The 18358-nt window shown below is 41.9% G+C and overlaps 1 protein-coding gene across 1 annotated transcript in view; it reads right to left on the bottom strand.

Annotated features, from left to right (window-relative positions):
* Nucleotides 1-1105: 1105 nt before the first annotated feature.
* The window catches only part of LOC105933711 (Krueppel-like factor 15), a 30708-nt gene continuing 13455 nt past the window's right edge, over nt 1106-18358 (bottom strand). The window contains exon 3 of the mRNA XM_021321942.2: nt 1106-1530. Coding sequence (XP_021177617.2) covers nt 1362-1530 — 169 coding nt within the window. The 3' untranslated portion in view covers nt 1106-1361. The remainder of the gene's footprint in view (nt 1531-18358) is intronic.

The raw sequence follows: 18358 nt of genomic DNA, 5'->3' as shown, positions 1-18358 counted from the left end.
CACAGGTAATTCTACAATCACTGGATGTACTAACACTATCAACTACTAGGAAATTATGTGCTGAAATGTCTTACATGTTATTCATGTTATATATATATATATATATATATATAGATATATATATAGATATATAGATATATATATATATAGATAGATAGATAGATAGATAGATAGATATGGATATAGATACACACATCTACCTTATGAGACAAGCTCTGAGACGGTGGGGGCCGGGGGGGGGGTATGGGGGAGAGAAACGAAAAAGTAACGCAATAGTTACTTTTACTGGTTTTATAGTGGAGTAGCTCAGCTAGTAACTTAGTTACTTTTTGGGAGAAGTAGCTAGTAACTATAACTAATTACTTTTTCAAAGTAACATGCCCAACACTGTCAGAATCAGAAATATTTTAATAATCCCAGAGGGAAATTAATGACTGTTTTCCTGTTGTCTTCAGTATTTCAGAAGTGTAGTTTGTCTGTGTTCACCTTTTATTGTAATATAACATTTTCTTTATAAGCCCCTTAAGATCACCCTATGGATAAACATGGTACTAAATAAAAATAATAAAAAGATAAATAGCATAGCAAATAATTTAAACATGCATTCACTTGGATAGCTATGAATGCCAGAAATTTATGAAAGGACAAGGTTGTAGTCGGCCTTGGAGGTTCCTAGGATTGATTTATATTGAAAGTGAAGCAGATGATGCAATGATGCAAGCTGCTGTCTTTTGTACTAGTTACAATTCATGGAGGGTTTTCTGGGGGACAGGAAAGGAATGGAGTTGAAATAGTAAAGTCGAGAGGTTAGTGGACTGTGAACTAGTTTGGCAAAAGTGGGAAGGAAGAACTTAAGGAAGAAGTTAAGCAGGTGATGTTCTGGATGTGGAAAGTGAAGGTGAGGATGGAGAGGGCTGTCCAGGATGATTCCAATGCTGTGAAGCTGAAAGGTGGAAGAGATACAGGAATTGTAAATGGATATTTTAAAACTGCCAGATTTGGTTAAAGTTGACTTTGCACAATAAGCAAGTGTGGTCTGTAATGTGGCATAAAGTCCACGGCCCCTGGAAAATATTGGCTGACAAGAAATTATTTCTCAGTCAGATTGATTATTTTTGCTTTAACCCCTGCCCTACAGGTGTGACCACAAGACACCAAAATCAAAAACTTCAGCTGTGCATGGGTTTACAGTTCATTACAACAAATCATAGACAGCTTAAATCCAGATATATGTTTTGAGCTGTTGGCACTGAAAATGTGCAAACATCCTAACAGTCAAATTTAGCTTCGGTGGCATATTTGTCTGTGGAGTTGATCTCTCCTTCTAAGTATTTCCTGTGATCACCGGAACTGCAGAAGAGTCAGTTTACTGAGCGAACTGTCCGGCTGCCTCGAGGAAAACGGTGAACTTTGATGTGTTTTGACAGGTGGTCACTGCGGGCGAATTTCTTCTCACATACAGGACATTGGTAGGGCTTGACACCTGAGTGGGATCGCCTGTGACGAGACAGCTCATCAGACCGTGAAAACCTGAAAAGAAGAAGAAAATGAGAGGATAAATTGAGAATGTTTCAGCTGTGGGTTTGGATTACAAACCTGGAAACCTTCAGCAAAGTCAAGATAAGACTTGATTTTAGCAATACAAGCAGTTAAAGTGCCAGTCAGATGTTTTAACTAAGTTTTTATGCAGCATGTTAATAAAACAATCAACATATTCTTTAAATGATTTTAGTAAAAATCTGAATTTAGATTTACTCCACACAGTGTCACTATTACACTATCATATGTGTGTGTGTGTATGCATATATATATATATATATATATATATATATATATATATATATATATATATATATATATATATATATATATATATGTATATATATATATATATATATATATATATATGTCTGTATGTATGTATGTATATATGTCTGTATGTATGTATGTATGTATGTATGTATGTATGTATGTATGTATGTATGTGTGTGTGTGTGTGTGTAATGTGCAGCAGGATTTAATTAGATGTTTGGTTATATTGCTTTTTAGAAATCTTCTCAGGAAGGTCAATTGGACTACAAAGGTCTCATGCTGTTGCATAACGTGGACAAACATGTGCAATTTATGTTAAACAGGGTCTTAACATTGTTTTTATTGTTAGATATTTAAATGTTCTACATTGTTGCTGTCCATTGTTAACATGTTTTCTTTGCTTTGTTAATAAATGTTTCTTTTTTGTCTAAATTTAGACTTGTGTGACATTCATTGTATTATTTTTATCATGTCAGAGGAATATAAAGTAATGTTGGCTTCATTTTCACCAAGCCAAACAGATTTAACCACATAATTAGCTGTCATGGGCAAAAATGTTTCACACCATGCTATCCCTCATCTCCATGTAGCACACTTAGACTGGCATCGTATCAGAGCTGGATTTGCATGAGAGCAACACTCCTTGGCTGAACCCACAAAGATCCCAGCACCAGGGCCTCCTCCCATCAAATGAGTTCTCTGGCTGGACTCTACATCCCAGATGTTCCTTAGCTGACCTCACAAGATAATAAATTGATACAGTGGAGACCTGTAATTATGCAGCAATATCTAAAGAACTGAAGTGGAAACCCAGGGAACTCTCTCAGCTAAGGATACAAAGATCCCAAAGAAATGATCTATAGAAACACTTCAGTATAACAAATACAGGTTGAAAGTAAAGCTTTTTTATGTTGGGTTTTGTGAAGAGGGCAGTCATTAGCTTACCTGCACCAGAAGGCTCTTTTAAGCTTTCTCGAAAACAGTTAGCTACTCCTCCAACAATTTTATTGTAATAGCATGACTATAATATGTGAGTGCTACATCACCACTAGCTACCATTAACAGGAAGAAACCTCCAGCAGAACTAGGCTCAGAGTGAACAGCCATGTGCCACAGCCAGCTGGCCATCACTACAGAGCACAACTTACAAAATCCAGCTGCAACAGAGACAGCTTCTCCCTCCAGGCTGAAGACCACAGTGAGAGTAACGCCATCAATACTGTTCTTATTTGTATCATCACAACCACATACTCATATATATATATATGACTTCCTCCCGGGTTCGGTTTCCGCGCTTTGTGGTAAGCTTACGAACCTCCGTAGAATCCAATCAGCTTCACCCTCAATTAATCGTATCTCTCATTTATCCAGACTGATCCGGTCTCCAGGCTTTGGTTCCCCGTTGTGTTCCAATCTGCTGAGGCAGATCTTCCTCGTGGCTCCTGTCGCTCTAAGTTAAAATAAACGTCTTGTGATCTGAACTGTTTTCCCTGAGTGTTTTCTGCATGTGAGCAAAACACATAAAGGCGAACATGAAAGAAGAACACTCTGGCCAAACAGACCCAGCAGGTGCACTCGGTAGGATGGTAACAGCACAACAGGATCAGATCCGAGGTTTAGAGTCTTCGATGTTGGGGTTGCAAGACCAAGTGCAGGGTTTAGCGGCCCAGATTAACCAGCTGGCCGGCATGTTCAACGCTAGTCTCCAGCCTACGCCTTCCGCGTCTCCTTATCCCTCCCCTAAGCCCGCGTCCACGGTGACGTCAGAATACGTCCCCGAAACCTCCTCGCCCACTCCGGAGGAATACTCCGGAGAGGCTGGTGATTGTCGGGGATTTCTGTTCCAGTGTTTCCTAGCTTTCAGCCGTTCTCCACAAACATTTGCTCATGATCACTCCAAGATTTCTTTTGTCCTGCGGCTTTTAACGGGCCGAGCACTAAGATGGGCAGAGTCCCGTTTCCCCGAATGTCAGCAGTTCGGCTGCACATTTAGTGAATTCATTTCAGAGTTTAAAACGGTCTTTGCTGCCGAGTCCGACGAGGATTTGCAGCATCTCCTGACTCTTAGACAGCGGGGCAGACGGGTAGCAGACTTTGCCATTGAGTTTCGTACCGTGGCGGCTGCGGCTGGCTAGGAGGAGCGCGCTTTAAAGTCTGTGTTTTTTCAGGCTCTTGATGAGTCCCTTAAGGACGAGCTGGCACAGGTAGAGTAACCTTCCACCTTAAACGAATACATCGCGCTAGCCGTGCGGTTAGATAACCACTTACGGGCACGGAGTAAGAGCTGCCCCGAGAGACCGACAGTTTTTCGGCCGGCTCCAATCGAGCGGACCCCCGTCAGACCCGCTGCGGCGCCTCCCTCTCCACCAGAGCCCATGCAGTTGGGTCGGGTTAGCCTTTCTGCTGACGAACGGCTGCAGCGCATGAGCACGAGGCTCTGTATTTATTGTGCTTCCCCAGCTCACTTTATTAAGGACTGTCCAGATTGGCCAAAAGATCAAGTCCGTCAGTTTTAGCGGAGAAACCGGCGGACCAGCCTAAGTTTATATTTTTTTCTCCTCCGCGTCTCTGTTTGCAAGCGGCGATTGTGTCTGCAAGGGACACATTTAAGTTAACCACCCTAGTAGATTCTGGGTGCAATTTTAATTTAATTCATCATTCTTTTGTCCTCCAGGCTAAACTGGAAACAGTCCCCTTGAGTTCGCCTCTCCAGGTTTTCCCAATTTAATTTGTCCATCTCCTATCGCCCCAGTTCCAAGAACCTAAAGCCCGACGCCCTGTCCCGCCTTTATTCTCCCCCCGACTCCGTGAAGGAACCAGCCACTATCCTCCCCTCATCCTGTGTGTTTGGAGCCCTCCAGTGGGAGATTCAAGACCTGATTTCCCGAGCACAACAATCCAACCCGGACCCTGCTACAGGCCCCCCAAATCGTACCTATGTTCCCTCCTCAGCTAGGTCCCGCGTCATCCAATGGGCCCACTCTGAGAAGTTCTCCGCTCACCCTGGCATCCATCGCACCCTAGTGTTTCTCTCCCGTCGTTTCTGGTGGCCCACCATGTCCAGTGATGTTAAGCAATTCGTCCTCTCGTGTCCCGTGTGTGCCCAGAACAAAGCCTCCAACAGACCCCCTGCAGGCCTCCTCCAGCCTTTACCTGTCCCTGAACACCCCTGGTCCCATGTCGCCCTGGATTTTGTCACCAGTCTTCCCTCGTCACAAGGTATGACAACCATACTCACCGTCATAGACCGGTTCTCTAAGGCTTGTCACCTCATCCCCCTCAGAAAGCTCCCCTCTGCCCTCCAAATGGCCCAGCTCCTGGTTAAGCATGTGTTCCGCCTGCATGGAATCTCGCAGGAGATCCTGTCTGACCGTGGTCCTCAGTTGATCTTGCGGGTGTGGAAGGAGTTTACCGTGGCCCTTGGGGCCCGGTATACTCTAACCCCCTGTTACCACCAGCAGACCAACAGTCAGACAGAGCGGATAAACCAGGAGCTGGAGACCACCCTCCGTTGTCTCACCTCCAATAACCCCTCCGACTGGAATAAATACCTCCCATGGATTGAATATGCCCACAACAGCCACGTTTCCACAGCCACCGGACTGTCCCCCTATGAGATCTCCCTAGGATACCAACCCCCATTACTTCCAGATGACAACAGACAGATCACCGTCCCCTCCGTACAAGAACACATCAACCGCTGCAAGGAATTCTGGACCCAAACCATCCAAGCCCTCAACCACACCACCGAACAGAACCGCCGATTCGCTGACCGGGGTGGTAGCTGGGGGTTGGGACCCGCCTCCGAGTCTGGCTTTCCACCAGAGACCTTCCCTCCCGCACTGCAAAAACGGATGCAAAAACAAGTAAAATGTTCTTAAAAGTTAGTCTATTTGTCCTCGATTTGAGCCAGTAAATAAGATTATCTGCCAATGGAATGAGTATATTTACCCCTAAAATAAGATAATTAGATATCCTGCACTTGAAATAAGATGATGGAGATGAACTGTTCCTATTTTAAGAGGAAAAATGTTATTCCATTGGCAAATAGTCTTATTTACCTGCTCAAATCAAGGACAAATACACTTATTTTAAGAAAATTTAACTTATTTTTAGTTCTGTTTTTGCAGTGCGAGCCGCCTCCTGCAAGTTTCGCTTCACTGGTCCCTACGTGATTGTCTCCATCGTCAGCCCCACCTCTGTCCGTCTTCGTCTCCCGTCTCACTCCCGTGTCCACCCTACATTCCACGTGTCCCAAATCAGGGAGCGGACCCACCTCTGCCTCCGCTCTCTGGTCTCCCGGACACCTGTGAACTCCACCCGCAGGCAAGGGCTGAGTCCACACCGCTTCCTCCTGGATTCGGTTTCCGCGCTTTGTGGTAAGCTTACGAACCTCCGTAGAATCCACTTAGCTTCACCCTCAATTAATCATGTCTCTCATTTCTCCAGACTGATCCGGTCTCCAGGCTTTGGTTTCCCGTTGTGTTCCGATCTGCTGAGGCAGATCTTCCTCGTGGCTCCTGTCGCTTTAAGTTAAAATAAACCTCTTGTGATCTGAACTGTTTTCCCCGAGTGTTTTCTGCATATGGGCCAAACACATAATATATATATATATATATATATATATATATATATATATATATATATATATATATATATATATAGTGCTGTCAGTTAAACGCGTTATTAACGGCGTTAACGCAAACCCATTTTAACGCCGACAATTTTTTTGTCGCCGCGCGTTAAAACACACACACTGTTCCCTAATGTTTTTCCCCCGCCGCGCTCTCCGGACTGTGTTTCTTTTACCCTCGGCGCTTTCCGTAGTTTCAAGACTGCTAGAGACTGTAGCTAAACACACCCGCCCCGAAGGGTTTCTTTTACCCTCGGACACATGCGACTTTGGGCTTCTTTTTTCTAAAAGCGCTTCTAAATTTCATGAGTCACGGGTTGCGGTTTTTTTGGGCGCGTTTCTGAAAGTGAAATCGCTTATTTGGGCTCTAAAATAAGTGACGAAACAGCGGTTATTAAGAGACCTGCCTGCACTGCCCACACTTTGTATCCAGCTGAAATATCCCTCCGCCATAGGAGCCGACGGTAGTAAAGGCAGACAGAGCAACTCTGCAGTTTACGGTGCAATAACCAGTGATAACTGCTGAAAGTAGATTACATGGTGCAGATCACCATTTTATCAGACATTGGTTCTGAAGATGAGCTTTTACACGTTGATAAAATTGCAGAAACCCAACCCATAAACCGTACTTTAATGCTTATTAATTTGTTTTCTCTGTATTTGACAAACTAAGGCTGAATCACGTTGCCAAACGAAGGACCTGGAGTTGTTACTAAACAGTTCCTAAACAGTCTCTTTCAGGGTATTAAGCTCCTGCCCAGTTGCAAGCAAAGTGTAAGACTGGAATGACCTGTATTGTTGTTGGTGTGAAAGCTCAGAATTAGATGTGTGAGAGAGAGAGAGTGAAGAAATGAACAAAACTTATGACTTTATTGAAATGTACAATTTTTATTAATTTATATGTTTATGCATAATACCATGTCTAGCTTTGTTTAAGAGGCAAAAAAATATATATCGGCATTAAAACAGGTATTAAAACAGTTTTAACAGGTATTAAAACAGGCTATTTAAACCTCCCTCTGCCTTCAGTTCAGCACTGGGCTGTCATCATTCCACACCTCTCCATGCCAGTCCCTGTTTTTGCCTTGGAAGATTTGTTTTTCTTGTTTAAGGTTAGTCCTGCCAGTTTTCTTTAGACTCTTACTTTGCTGTTTGTCCCTGGAGAAGTTCTGCTCTGTGCCCTGGTGTCTCCAGAGAACTGCTAACTGGACTAGCCATCCTGGAAAGGCTCTGCTCTGTGCCCTAGTGTCTCTCAAGTTCTGCTAACCTGACTAGCCGCCCTCGAGAAGCTCAGCTCTGTGTCCTGGTGTCTGCAAATGAACTGCTAAGCTGTTGTGGCTACGGGCCCTGCTAGCCGAGCAGTATTGAGCTTTCCCTGCGGCCTGTATAGTTGTGACTCTCTCTCACTCCGGCCCGTCAGCTCCTGCCATCACATTCATCCCTGACCTTCTGCAGTCCTGAACCTCCGGTCTTCATCACTCACCCCCAGTATACTTCCTTCAATAAAGACTCAAACTTTAAGTCCCGTGTGTGCGTCCTGAGTTCATCGGTAAACAAAACCCTGACAGGCACCAGGATGTTTTCATTCCAATTCTGAAAAGTGCTTGAAAAATAACATAAAAAATATGTTTTGTACAAGCATGTATTTTATTAGTGTCATTTATTGCAAAATTGCACATTAAAATGCCCAAACAGGCTATTACACTTTCAGAAATAAAAGGATAAAATATGCGATTAATTGCGATTAATCTCGAGTTAATTAAAATTTTTAATCGTTTGACAGCACTAATATATATATATATTATTGCCATTGCAATACAATATATTAATACAAGTTATACTTTATATAAAAGTTTTTATATAAACTTATGCATCCTGTGTTTAAGACACATTAGATACAATTCAGTTCATATCCTGCCTAACCCCAAATACATTTTTTTTGAGAATTAACAGCAACCAATACCGTGTTAAGTTCAGTTGACCATCAAAACAGCATGTTAATCTAAAAGGAAAATACATCATTTTCTAAACTGTACAACCAAGTCTGTAACTATACTGGTATCATGATCAGCACTGTTCAACATTACAATTTACAGTACTAAACTGTAGGTGGGCAGTTTTGTTTCCAGTGAGTCCCCCTCAGTCCCCCTTCAGTCTGTTGCTTGATTAGTCTTTTCTTTCATGCCGTGAGGCGGCTTGGACGTTCTTCCCCACAGTCATGGTAACTATTCAGTGCTTATTCTTTGTCAGGTCCACTACCTCACTCTTGCTCCCCTCCAGTGATTGCATGCAAAACAGAGGTAGAGCTTTTTCTTTTTTGTCTGCGATTTGTTAACCAAACTACCATGTTCATTGACTCCCCCTTATTTTATACCAAACAGGAATAAACTTTTTGTGAAGTTCCTCACATACTGCATTACAATAAGTGGGTTACCTACTCTCTCTCTCTCTCTCTCTCTCTCTCTCTCTCTCTCTCTCTCTCTCTCACGCGCGTACACACACACACTAACTGATCATGCCTTTTGTAAATAGACAAGGGTCCTTTTGTTTGCTACACCACTGTGCCTGGATTTAACTGTCCAAGTTACTGCAGCTCTCCCCATCCCATCAGAATACACATATGCTGAATTAGTAGAATACATGATAAGATTGGAATTCAATGTGAGACTGGCAATCCATGACAGTTCAGACAATACATTTGTTTCAAGCAAATATTATGAAAAGCTTTACCTAACAGAAAAGCCTGATTGTTAATATTTCTCCATTTTCTACTCATACACAAATGGGGATTTTGACAGCAAAGTTGGCAATCTTTTTTTTTCTTTTTTTGTGGAATGCAACTTCCCTTATCCCATTTTCACTAACCAAAAATCTGGTTATGTATAAAAATTACAATAAATTATCACAAATAGGAAACAAACTTTAACATGGCTAAGTTTGTCTTTCAGTGGCTCCTAAAACTTGTTCAAATGAATGCAACTGTCCCACATATAGCCAGAAGTATTGGACTATATAGGCAGAAGAAGGTGTCTCTGAGACATCATGAAAGGAGCATCTACAGTGCTGTTCATATCCACTGTACCCCTGCAATGAATGTTCAACTGGGATTTTATTCATACATCTGAATGTTTTTTTTTCTTGTTAAGACATGTAAAGTTGCAAACCTGAAATGCAACCTGCAGTGAACTACAAATACTGAGGTACTTTACAAAAAGGGCATGAGTAGATTCTACTTTCTCCATAAGGTTGGGTCCTTTCCTATCTGCAGCCAGGGGCGTTGTAAAGGAGGGGCCCTTACAGTCAGGAGACTGCCAGGGGCCCACTCCTTTCTATTTACCCCAAAAAATTGCATATATAAATGTGAGCTTTTAGGATGATTTAGATTTTTGGTCATGGGGCCCATAATTCTTCCCGGCACCTCTGTCTGCGGCTACAGGTATCGCAGGGTTCTCGCCAGCACATTTCAGCATAACGAGCTGTTATGCTGAAAGTTGTCACAATTACACCGACATAAGCATGAGGCGGAACAGTATGAAAAAATGTTTAAGAACAACAAAGAAAGATCAGTAAAGCTCTTGAATGTGCATCTGCAAAGTTATCAGCAACATAAGCTAATGCTAGCTGTTATTAGCTTGACAAACAGCCCCCTTTGAGCTGTACTACGCAACGCTCCACTGCATGAATGCATCCAGAGAAGCAGTGAAATGACTCACCAGCAATGTCAGTTATGGACACCAGGCTGGCTGCATTAGAAGAGGTGGTGAGAGATACAATGGTGATAAACATCAGAACAATTATGAACAATATCCCTGTACAGCACTGTAGACAGCCTTAGGAACAGTCAAAGCCAAAGATCACTGCAACCCCGAAGTGTAAAGGAGAGTTATATAACTCCTCTTTTCTGCCTGAGGCTGTCAAACTTCATAATCTACATATAGCCTCCAGAATTGTGTGACAACCATCATTTTAATAACTCTAATGTGGACCAAAGAGCGAACTTGGGTCTGCCTCAAAATCTAAGTCTCAGCTCGGTTAAAGTGAACTCTTGAGCAGTTTGAAAGCATATGGGAATGCCAAGTGGACCAGAGGCCGCTCCAGAAGCAGGAAGCAGACTACAGCACAGGGCAATCTTAATACATACAATTCTAACTGAGCAATAATACTAATGAAGTAACTCGTATGTTGTATTGTGCCATTACGCACGGTTTTAAGTTATTTAATGTTTAATATATAACTCTCCACCTGTTAGGTATTGTCCTGTGAATATCAGCCCAAACAGCTGATATTAGGACAATAGTTGAAATGTGAGTCAGTGCATTGTGGTTCTATTTACAGCAAACTTTGCACATATATAGAATAAATGAGTGACAACTTCTCTTCTAGTTGAAGAATTTAATAACAGAAATAAATTAACATCCAGAGAACACCATTACAGAATGTTATTTATCTGAATGAACACTATATTTCAATCAACAAATCCTCTAAGCAAAATTAAGTTAAAACAAAGCTAAGGAACTATGTACATACAAAAGAAACAGAGAAGACAAAATTAAAATAGTTGAAAACCATCATCAGAATGATTCAGTGAATCTTGGTTCACCGCACATCTAAGAGAACCAACATTCATCTTAAAGAAGATGGAATGAGATGTGGTGCCTATGCATTTGGGGCCAGTAGGGCCTGGCCCCAAATGCCACCAGATGTCGCTGTGGAGCTCTATGTCACAATAGTCAGAGGGACAGACTCGTTCTTTAAAGAGTAATATTGTAAAAAAAAAATAAAAAAAATAAAAAAAAAACTGATTCCCTTACCAATAAATTCTGTTATAAACATTTGTGTCTATATATCTAAGTCTGCCAGAATACTGACAAGCTCACTAGGCTAAATCCTCTTGAGGCGCCTTGATATTGGGGCAGACCCAACACCACCAAGTCAGGTTGTATGCGTCAAAGAAAAATTAGTTGCTGCTAATAGTTGTTGAGTTTTTGTGCTCCACTATCATGCTAGAGATGCCACTGGGAATGAGATCAAATTAGCTTCACTAATTCTGTTCAACACCTTCACAATCCAAATCCTGAATCAGACAAAACATTGTTGTAGGAAATAACATTTTAAATAATAATTTGCTAAATAAAAACCAATAACCTATAGGACACGTGAATTTATTAATGTAATTATTTCTCCTGGAAATAATTCAGACTAAAACCGGTAAATTAGGAAGCTAGAGGGTGCTGTAGTGGACAATCGATCAGAAATTAGTTTTGCAGCACTTCCTGTGGCCATTGTTTACACTAGTTTGAGTTTATCTTAAAGTTACACAAAACACCATTAAATCGACATTATTGTTCCCTATTAATGGTAGTAGCATTATTGAACAATGGTGGCACAAACGGAATACCAGCATTAGGTTTAACACAAACCATAGTTACATTTAGAAGGTGGTTGCACTAACGTTGTCCAGGAAGCTAATACCGCTAATGCTAGCGGAGATTCAGTGCTAATTTAAAAAAGACCTGAAACCACAAGTATTAATGTCCCTTCGGATTTGTGGAACTTGAGAAATGTAAGTAACCAATGTTAGCTTCTCAAAATAGCATCTAATTCTGAAGTATAATGCATTTATCAGCACAAAACTAATTTATTTTATAAAACTAAATATTCTGTGCCAGGCAGGAGTTCTGAAGACTGCTGGAAAGATGGAAAAGCAAAGACTGTAGGATATTAAAAATTCAGATTCTTAGCCACAGCCGTCTGAAAAAGGAAAGGTGATGGTTTCCCTTTTACCAATATTTTGTTGTCATTATTGCTTAATTTACTGTCGACCATTTGAGGCAGTTCAGGTATAAATATCAGGTGTAATTTCTGTAACATAATAACAGTATAAGAACACTAGATGCCGCCTAAACAACTGCTATATTTTGTTTAGACTAATTTGGATTCCACATAATAATAGTGCTATTTATTTCACAATTTCTACTTCTAGAATTAGAATAAAGACAAATAAAACAGTGGAACACCATTTACATTGGTTTTATTGTACAAAGGTTTCCACACTGTCCATTAGTAAATGAGTACAAACTAGAGGCGGAGTTAGACATTCTCATCATCAGGGATTTAGCCCAAAAAATATTACTTCATTACGTGGGTAATTTGGTACACCAAAAAAGTAAGCAATTATTTAATCTGTTGATGTGGTCGCAAAATGAATTTAATATAGGCCTTTACATATCTTAAAGTTTAATCTGCTGTTCTTTAATAGTCGTACTAGTATATACCAATAGTATATTAATATGTTCTCATTTCAATGATGAAATGGACAACCACTCATGTAACAATTAAGTCTTGGTGTCACCCATCTTACTCAAAGTACAGTATCAGGTCCTCCATGCTGCTTATGTATTAAGCTTTACTGCACATATAAACATTGACAACTCACTACTGTTAGGGAAATAATTAGTTGTCAGAGAGGATGTAGGTAAGGAGAAGCTGTTATCTACACTTCAGATATATCATGTAAGAAATGTGTTTGGAATGTTAAGATAAATTGGGCTACACAGAGCAACTACAACCCAGTTGTATATTTGTTGAAGTTTGAATTTAATATTTGAAATGCTGTCAGTGACACTTCTACTTCCAGTGTAAAGTAAATACAATAAATTTATTTGCAGTCCCTTGAATGTATAATTTTGCTGTTTTATGATGCAGACAGAGTATATTTGATAAAAAAAGAATAAAGGTGGGGTTTATCTCTGCACATTTCTTGGGAAGAAGTTCTTGGGAAGAAGCTGTTTCTAAGTTTATTTGTTTTGGCTTTGAGGCTTCTGAAGCATTTACCTGATGGAAGAGGGGCAAACAGCATATCACCTGGGTGGGTGGGATCAGTGGAGATGCGTCTAGTCTACATAAATTGAGTCTAGTCTAGCTGTTCTCATCACCTGATCTAGGTCCTTCCTCTCCTAGACTGTGCAGCTCCCATACCATACAGTTATGCTGAGACATAAAACACTCTCTATGGTAGCTCCGTAGAAGTTCTTTAGCAGTTTAGTGGAAAGTCCAGACCTTTTCAGTTTCCTGAGGAAGAAGAGCCATTGTTGGGCTTTCTTCACCAGGTGGGAGGTTATCGCAGTCCAGGAGAGAGCCAGCATGTCTGGTAGCACGGTGTTAAATGCTGAGCTGAAATCCATGAAGAGCATCCTAACATGAGACAGCGTCCTCTGTTGAGTGATTCTCCCTGTAGGCAAACTGCAGGCTGTCCAGGCCAGCATGGATGGCCTTGATGTAATTTAGGAGGATCCCCTGGAAGCACATCATGGCGACGGGGTCAGAGAAATGGGACGATAATCATTGAGGCAGGTTTCTTGGGGACAGGCACAATACTGGAGGATTTCAGACAGGCAGGAACTGTGGAGAGCTGCAGGAAGAGGTTGAAAATGTCCAAAAAGACCCCTGCTAGCTGGTGCGCGCACAATTTAAGCGTCCAGGCTGACACCATGTCTGGATCTGCGACCTTGTTGGTGTTTACCTTTTTCAGGGAAGAGGTCACTTGGCGGAGCTGCAGGACGAGAGGCTGATGGTGCTTCTCTGGCTGAGGGAGATGTTCAGAATCCCTGTAGCTTGGAGAGTCAAAGTGTGCGAAGAAGCTGTATAAGGTGTCAGGGAGAGCTGGGTCATTGCTGCGCTTGTAGTCCGTGATGTTTCTGATTCCTCTCCACATGTCGCATGGATTGTTGTTGCTGAAGTGGTCCTCGATGCGCTGCTTTTACCTTTGCTTGGCCTTCTGGATGTCTTTTTTATGTTCACTTCTAGCCCTACTGTAGGCCAGTCTATCTCCAGATGTGAACGCTGCATCCCGGGCCTTTAACAGGTTTCTGGTTAGGAAACACTCTGATTGTCTTTGTGGGTAGGACAGCATCAGTGCAGAAGTGGATATAGGAAAGCACAAATGATGTGTATCTTTCTAAGTCAGTGTCCTCTTTAAACACATCCCAGTCTGTGTTTCCAAAACAGTCCTGTAGAGCTGAGCAGGCTTCTTCTGTTCAAACCTGAATGGTTTTTATCACCGGTCTGGTTCTGCAGATCAGTGACTTGTAGGCAGGAATCAGGTCCACAGAGAGGTGATTTGATGAGCCAAAGTGAGGAGCTGCAGCGGCTTTGTATGCTCCTGGGATGTTACAGTAAACTTGATTTAATGTATTATTGTTTCTGGTCAGGAACTTAATGAATGTATGGAACTTGGGGCACACAGCTTTTAAATTAACATGGTTAAAGTCCCCAGGAATTATAATAGCCGCTGCTGGATTACTGTTCATTTGTCCAGTAACAAAGCAGTAAAGTTCCTCAAGAGCTAGCTTAGCATTAGCCCTCCGCTGTAGGTACATTGCAATGATTATCACAGAGCTGAGCTCTCTAGCCAGTTCAGATGGTCTGCTCTTAAATGCAAGGAATTCCAGGTCAGGTGGGCAGAAGGTTCCGACGACTTTTGTGAAGTGCACCACGGGTTGTGGATATAAATTGCCAGACCTCCTCCTTTGCTTTTATTTGCATCCGCCATTTGATCGGCCCTAAACAACGTGCGTTGCTCTCGCGTCACCTCTTCATCAGGGATGTTGCCATGTAACCATGATTCTGTGAAAATTGCTACACAGCTGTCCATCTTAGGCGGAGCGATTCTCAACCGGATTTTGTCAAGTTTGTTGGTGAGGGATCATACGTTGGCCAGACTCGGGCTCAGGAGTGTTGGTCTGTATGGATTAGCTTTTAGCCGAGTCAGCAGGCCTGCCCGACAGCCTCACCGTCTCCTTCTCCGCTTACCCCGATTTCTGGGGTAGAGGGGAATACAGTGGAATTCTGTTGTCCATTTCAGGTCAGGGTGAATAAAGTCTGGATTCCACGGTCGGTACGGTTTGTAAAAACTCCCGGGTTGGGTCGCAGTTCCAACAGCTCCTCTCTCCTGTATTGTAATAGAGCTTGGAGTGGTGATAACGCGAGTAAAAACACAAAATAAACAAAATAAGCTGGAGTCTGCAGCAGGACCCTGCACTGCCATCTTGTTTTATTTAAATCCCATCTGAAAACTCCTCTGTTCAAACAAGAATTTTCTCTCTGATTGATCATTTTCTTTTTTTTTCCTATTTTTCTTTTTGATTGCTACTCATGTAAGATGACTTTGTGTGACCTGAAAGGGGCCTTTTAAATATTTTGGTGTTCTTTAAACTTAGCTCACACCCATTAATGTTATAAACTCAAATTATTGCTTTTTTATTCCATATGTTGCTTCAGTGTTCCTACACTGTACACCTTATAAATAGATCTCTTAAAATGATCTACTGCTTTAGCATACACTGAATATATTTATATCACTACTTCAAATACGTTGAATAACCATTTGATTCTTGATATTTCAAAATACCTCCAGCTAAACAATATTGGTCAGTTATTGTCATGGTTCCGATAATACTTGGCAGATAGATTTGAATTTGTCTCCATTGGCCGTGCCAGGTCATTCCATCTCCTGTGGTGTGCCTCAAGGATCAATTCTTGGACTTCTTTTTAATGTATAGATGGTACTACTCGGGGGTAATATCAGCAGCCATGGGGTCTCATTCCATTGCTTCCTGATGGTACCTAACTGTACCTCAAACATGGTGTCTGAGACCCCTTGCATTTCATCTTCATCATTGTCAGCCCCTTCCCCTGATCAATTCACCTCTCTTTCTACACGTACAGCCTTTCTGGAGAAGATAAAGGCATGGATGTAGCAAGATTGAAGTGATTTAAATCCAATGAAGTGATTCAAATTGGTACTTCACATCAGATTCTACAAGAAAAAATTCTAAGCATTACTTCTCTAGCCAGAACATTTCTCTTTCCAGTACAGTCACCAAAATTGGAGTCGTCCTTGATCCATCCTCTCTGATGCAGAAAGGTTCGGCCATGCCTTTCTCTCCTCCAGACTTGACTACTGCAATGCACTTCTCATCGGGATTCCTGGCAAGAGTCTACAGAAATTGCAGTATGTTCAGAACTGCGCTGTCAGGATCCTGATGAGAGCACGAAAACATCCCCACACTAACCAAATTCTCCATTATCTTCACTGGCATCCCTCTCTGCCCGGATTATCTACAAAATCTCCCTGCATACCTTTCAGTGCCTGCATGGTAACGTGCCATCTTATTTAAAGGACCTTTTCATCATTTACTGTCCTTCAGGCACTCTCCGTTCTTCCAACCTGACCTTTTACACATTCCCAGCACTCAATCCTGCACCATGGGAGATTGGGCCTTTTCCTGCACTGATCCACGTCTGTGGAACAATCTGCCTCCACATCTGAGGGTGCTAGAGACCCTGTCACATTTTAAAACAGGCCTTAAAACCTTCCATTTTTACACAATGTTTTAAATGCTTTCCTTTAGTTGCTTCGTTTTGCTTTTAGTTTTCTTGCGTTTAATTGCCTTAAAACGTTTAGGTGTGTATATTAATTTCATTTTAAATTCCCTCGTCTTATTTTATAATCTGTTTTCTATTAATTGTAGCACTTTGAGATTTCTTGGAAATGTAAAGTGCATTACAAATATAATCTATTAGCAATATTATTATTTAATAATATTATTATTTTATTATTAATATTATTATATGACATGATATTTTTCTAGGATGACCCCGGACACAGCGCGCACACACAGAGTTGGACTTTGAGAGTTCATTGTACGATGGTGGATGACATGAGGAACCAGAGTCTATTACCAGGCAGAGTTGTAGGGTGTAGAAGCTGGCCGGCAGGAGTAGTGCGGAGAGGCTGACCAGGAAGTGATATTTCAGCTGATGACTGGAGACCAGGACGGAACACAGGAGTCGGGAACTTGAGACCAGGACGGAACACAGGAGTCGGGAACTTGAGACCAGGACGGAACACAGGAGTCGGGAACTTGAGACCAAGGCAGAGCGCCGGAGCTGGTGGCTGGAGACCAAGGCAGAGCGCCTGAGCCGACGAACCCTAGACTGCGGGCTGAGCTGGAACAGAGTCTCTGGTGGTGAACTGAGCTGGAACAGAGTTACTGGCTGTGGACTTAACAGGAGTTAAACCTTTACGGACCGGCGAGCAAGAGCAGACTGAGGTGAGTAGATATAGTGGTGAGAGCAGGTGGAAACAGTCCGAGGTTAATTGCAGCCTGAGAGGTGAAACGCTGGGCTGGGAAGGGAGGAGGCAGGAAAGCTCAGAATGCAGCCTATCAGCTGCATCCTGACATTATAACTTTAATATGCAATGTATTATTGATATTAGCAGTTGCAAATAACAATTGTTGTATTATTGTTTTAAATAACAGCAGTTAGATTATATTATACAGTATGCTTCTGATTTACATTTTTATGATGATAAAGAGACATAGTTGTTTAGTTTTCTTTATGATTTTGGGACAGTTCTCTCAAATATGAACACCACGATCCCTTGAAAAGTTCCTGTTGGAGACTTTCTCTCTAATGCCACTCTCTCCACCAATCCGAGAGGAAACACCGCAGCACATATCACCACAGTAACAAAGCTGGGATGATCTTAAAATGACCTAACACTGAACAATAAAATCATTGACCACAGAAGTGTCATCAAGATCACAAAACACCTCAAAATCTGACGGTACCGAAACTAAAGACCATTCCAAATACCAAAAGTGCTTCCTCTTAGAATGGTTGAAATAATGGCAAAAGAACTAAAGAAGCTAGAGAACACTGGGGAACTAAAGAGCTAACGAACACCGGAGAACCAAAAGGCTAGAAGAACTCTGGCGAACCGAGAGGCTAAAAAGAACGTAAGGGACAAGGAGAGCGTAGGGAAACGCTAGGAAACAGGTGAAAGGAAACACCAGGGAGACAAGACAGGCGCACGCCTACGCCGGGACTCAAGAGACGTACAGACAT

Source organism: Fundulus heteroclitus, chromosome 20 (assembly GCF_011125445.2).
Source record: "Fundulus heteroclitus isolate FHET01 chromosome 20, MU-UCD_Fhet_4.1, whole genome shotgun sequence".
In the NCBI taxonomy this organism is placed as follows: Eukaryota; Metazoa; Chordata; class Actinopteri; order Cyprinodontiformes; family Fundulidae; genus Fundulus; species Fundulus heteroclitus.
This window is presented reverse-complemented; position numbering and strand designations above follow the sequence as displayed.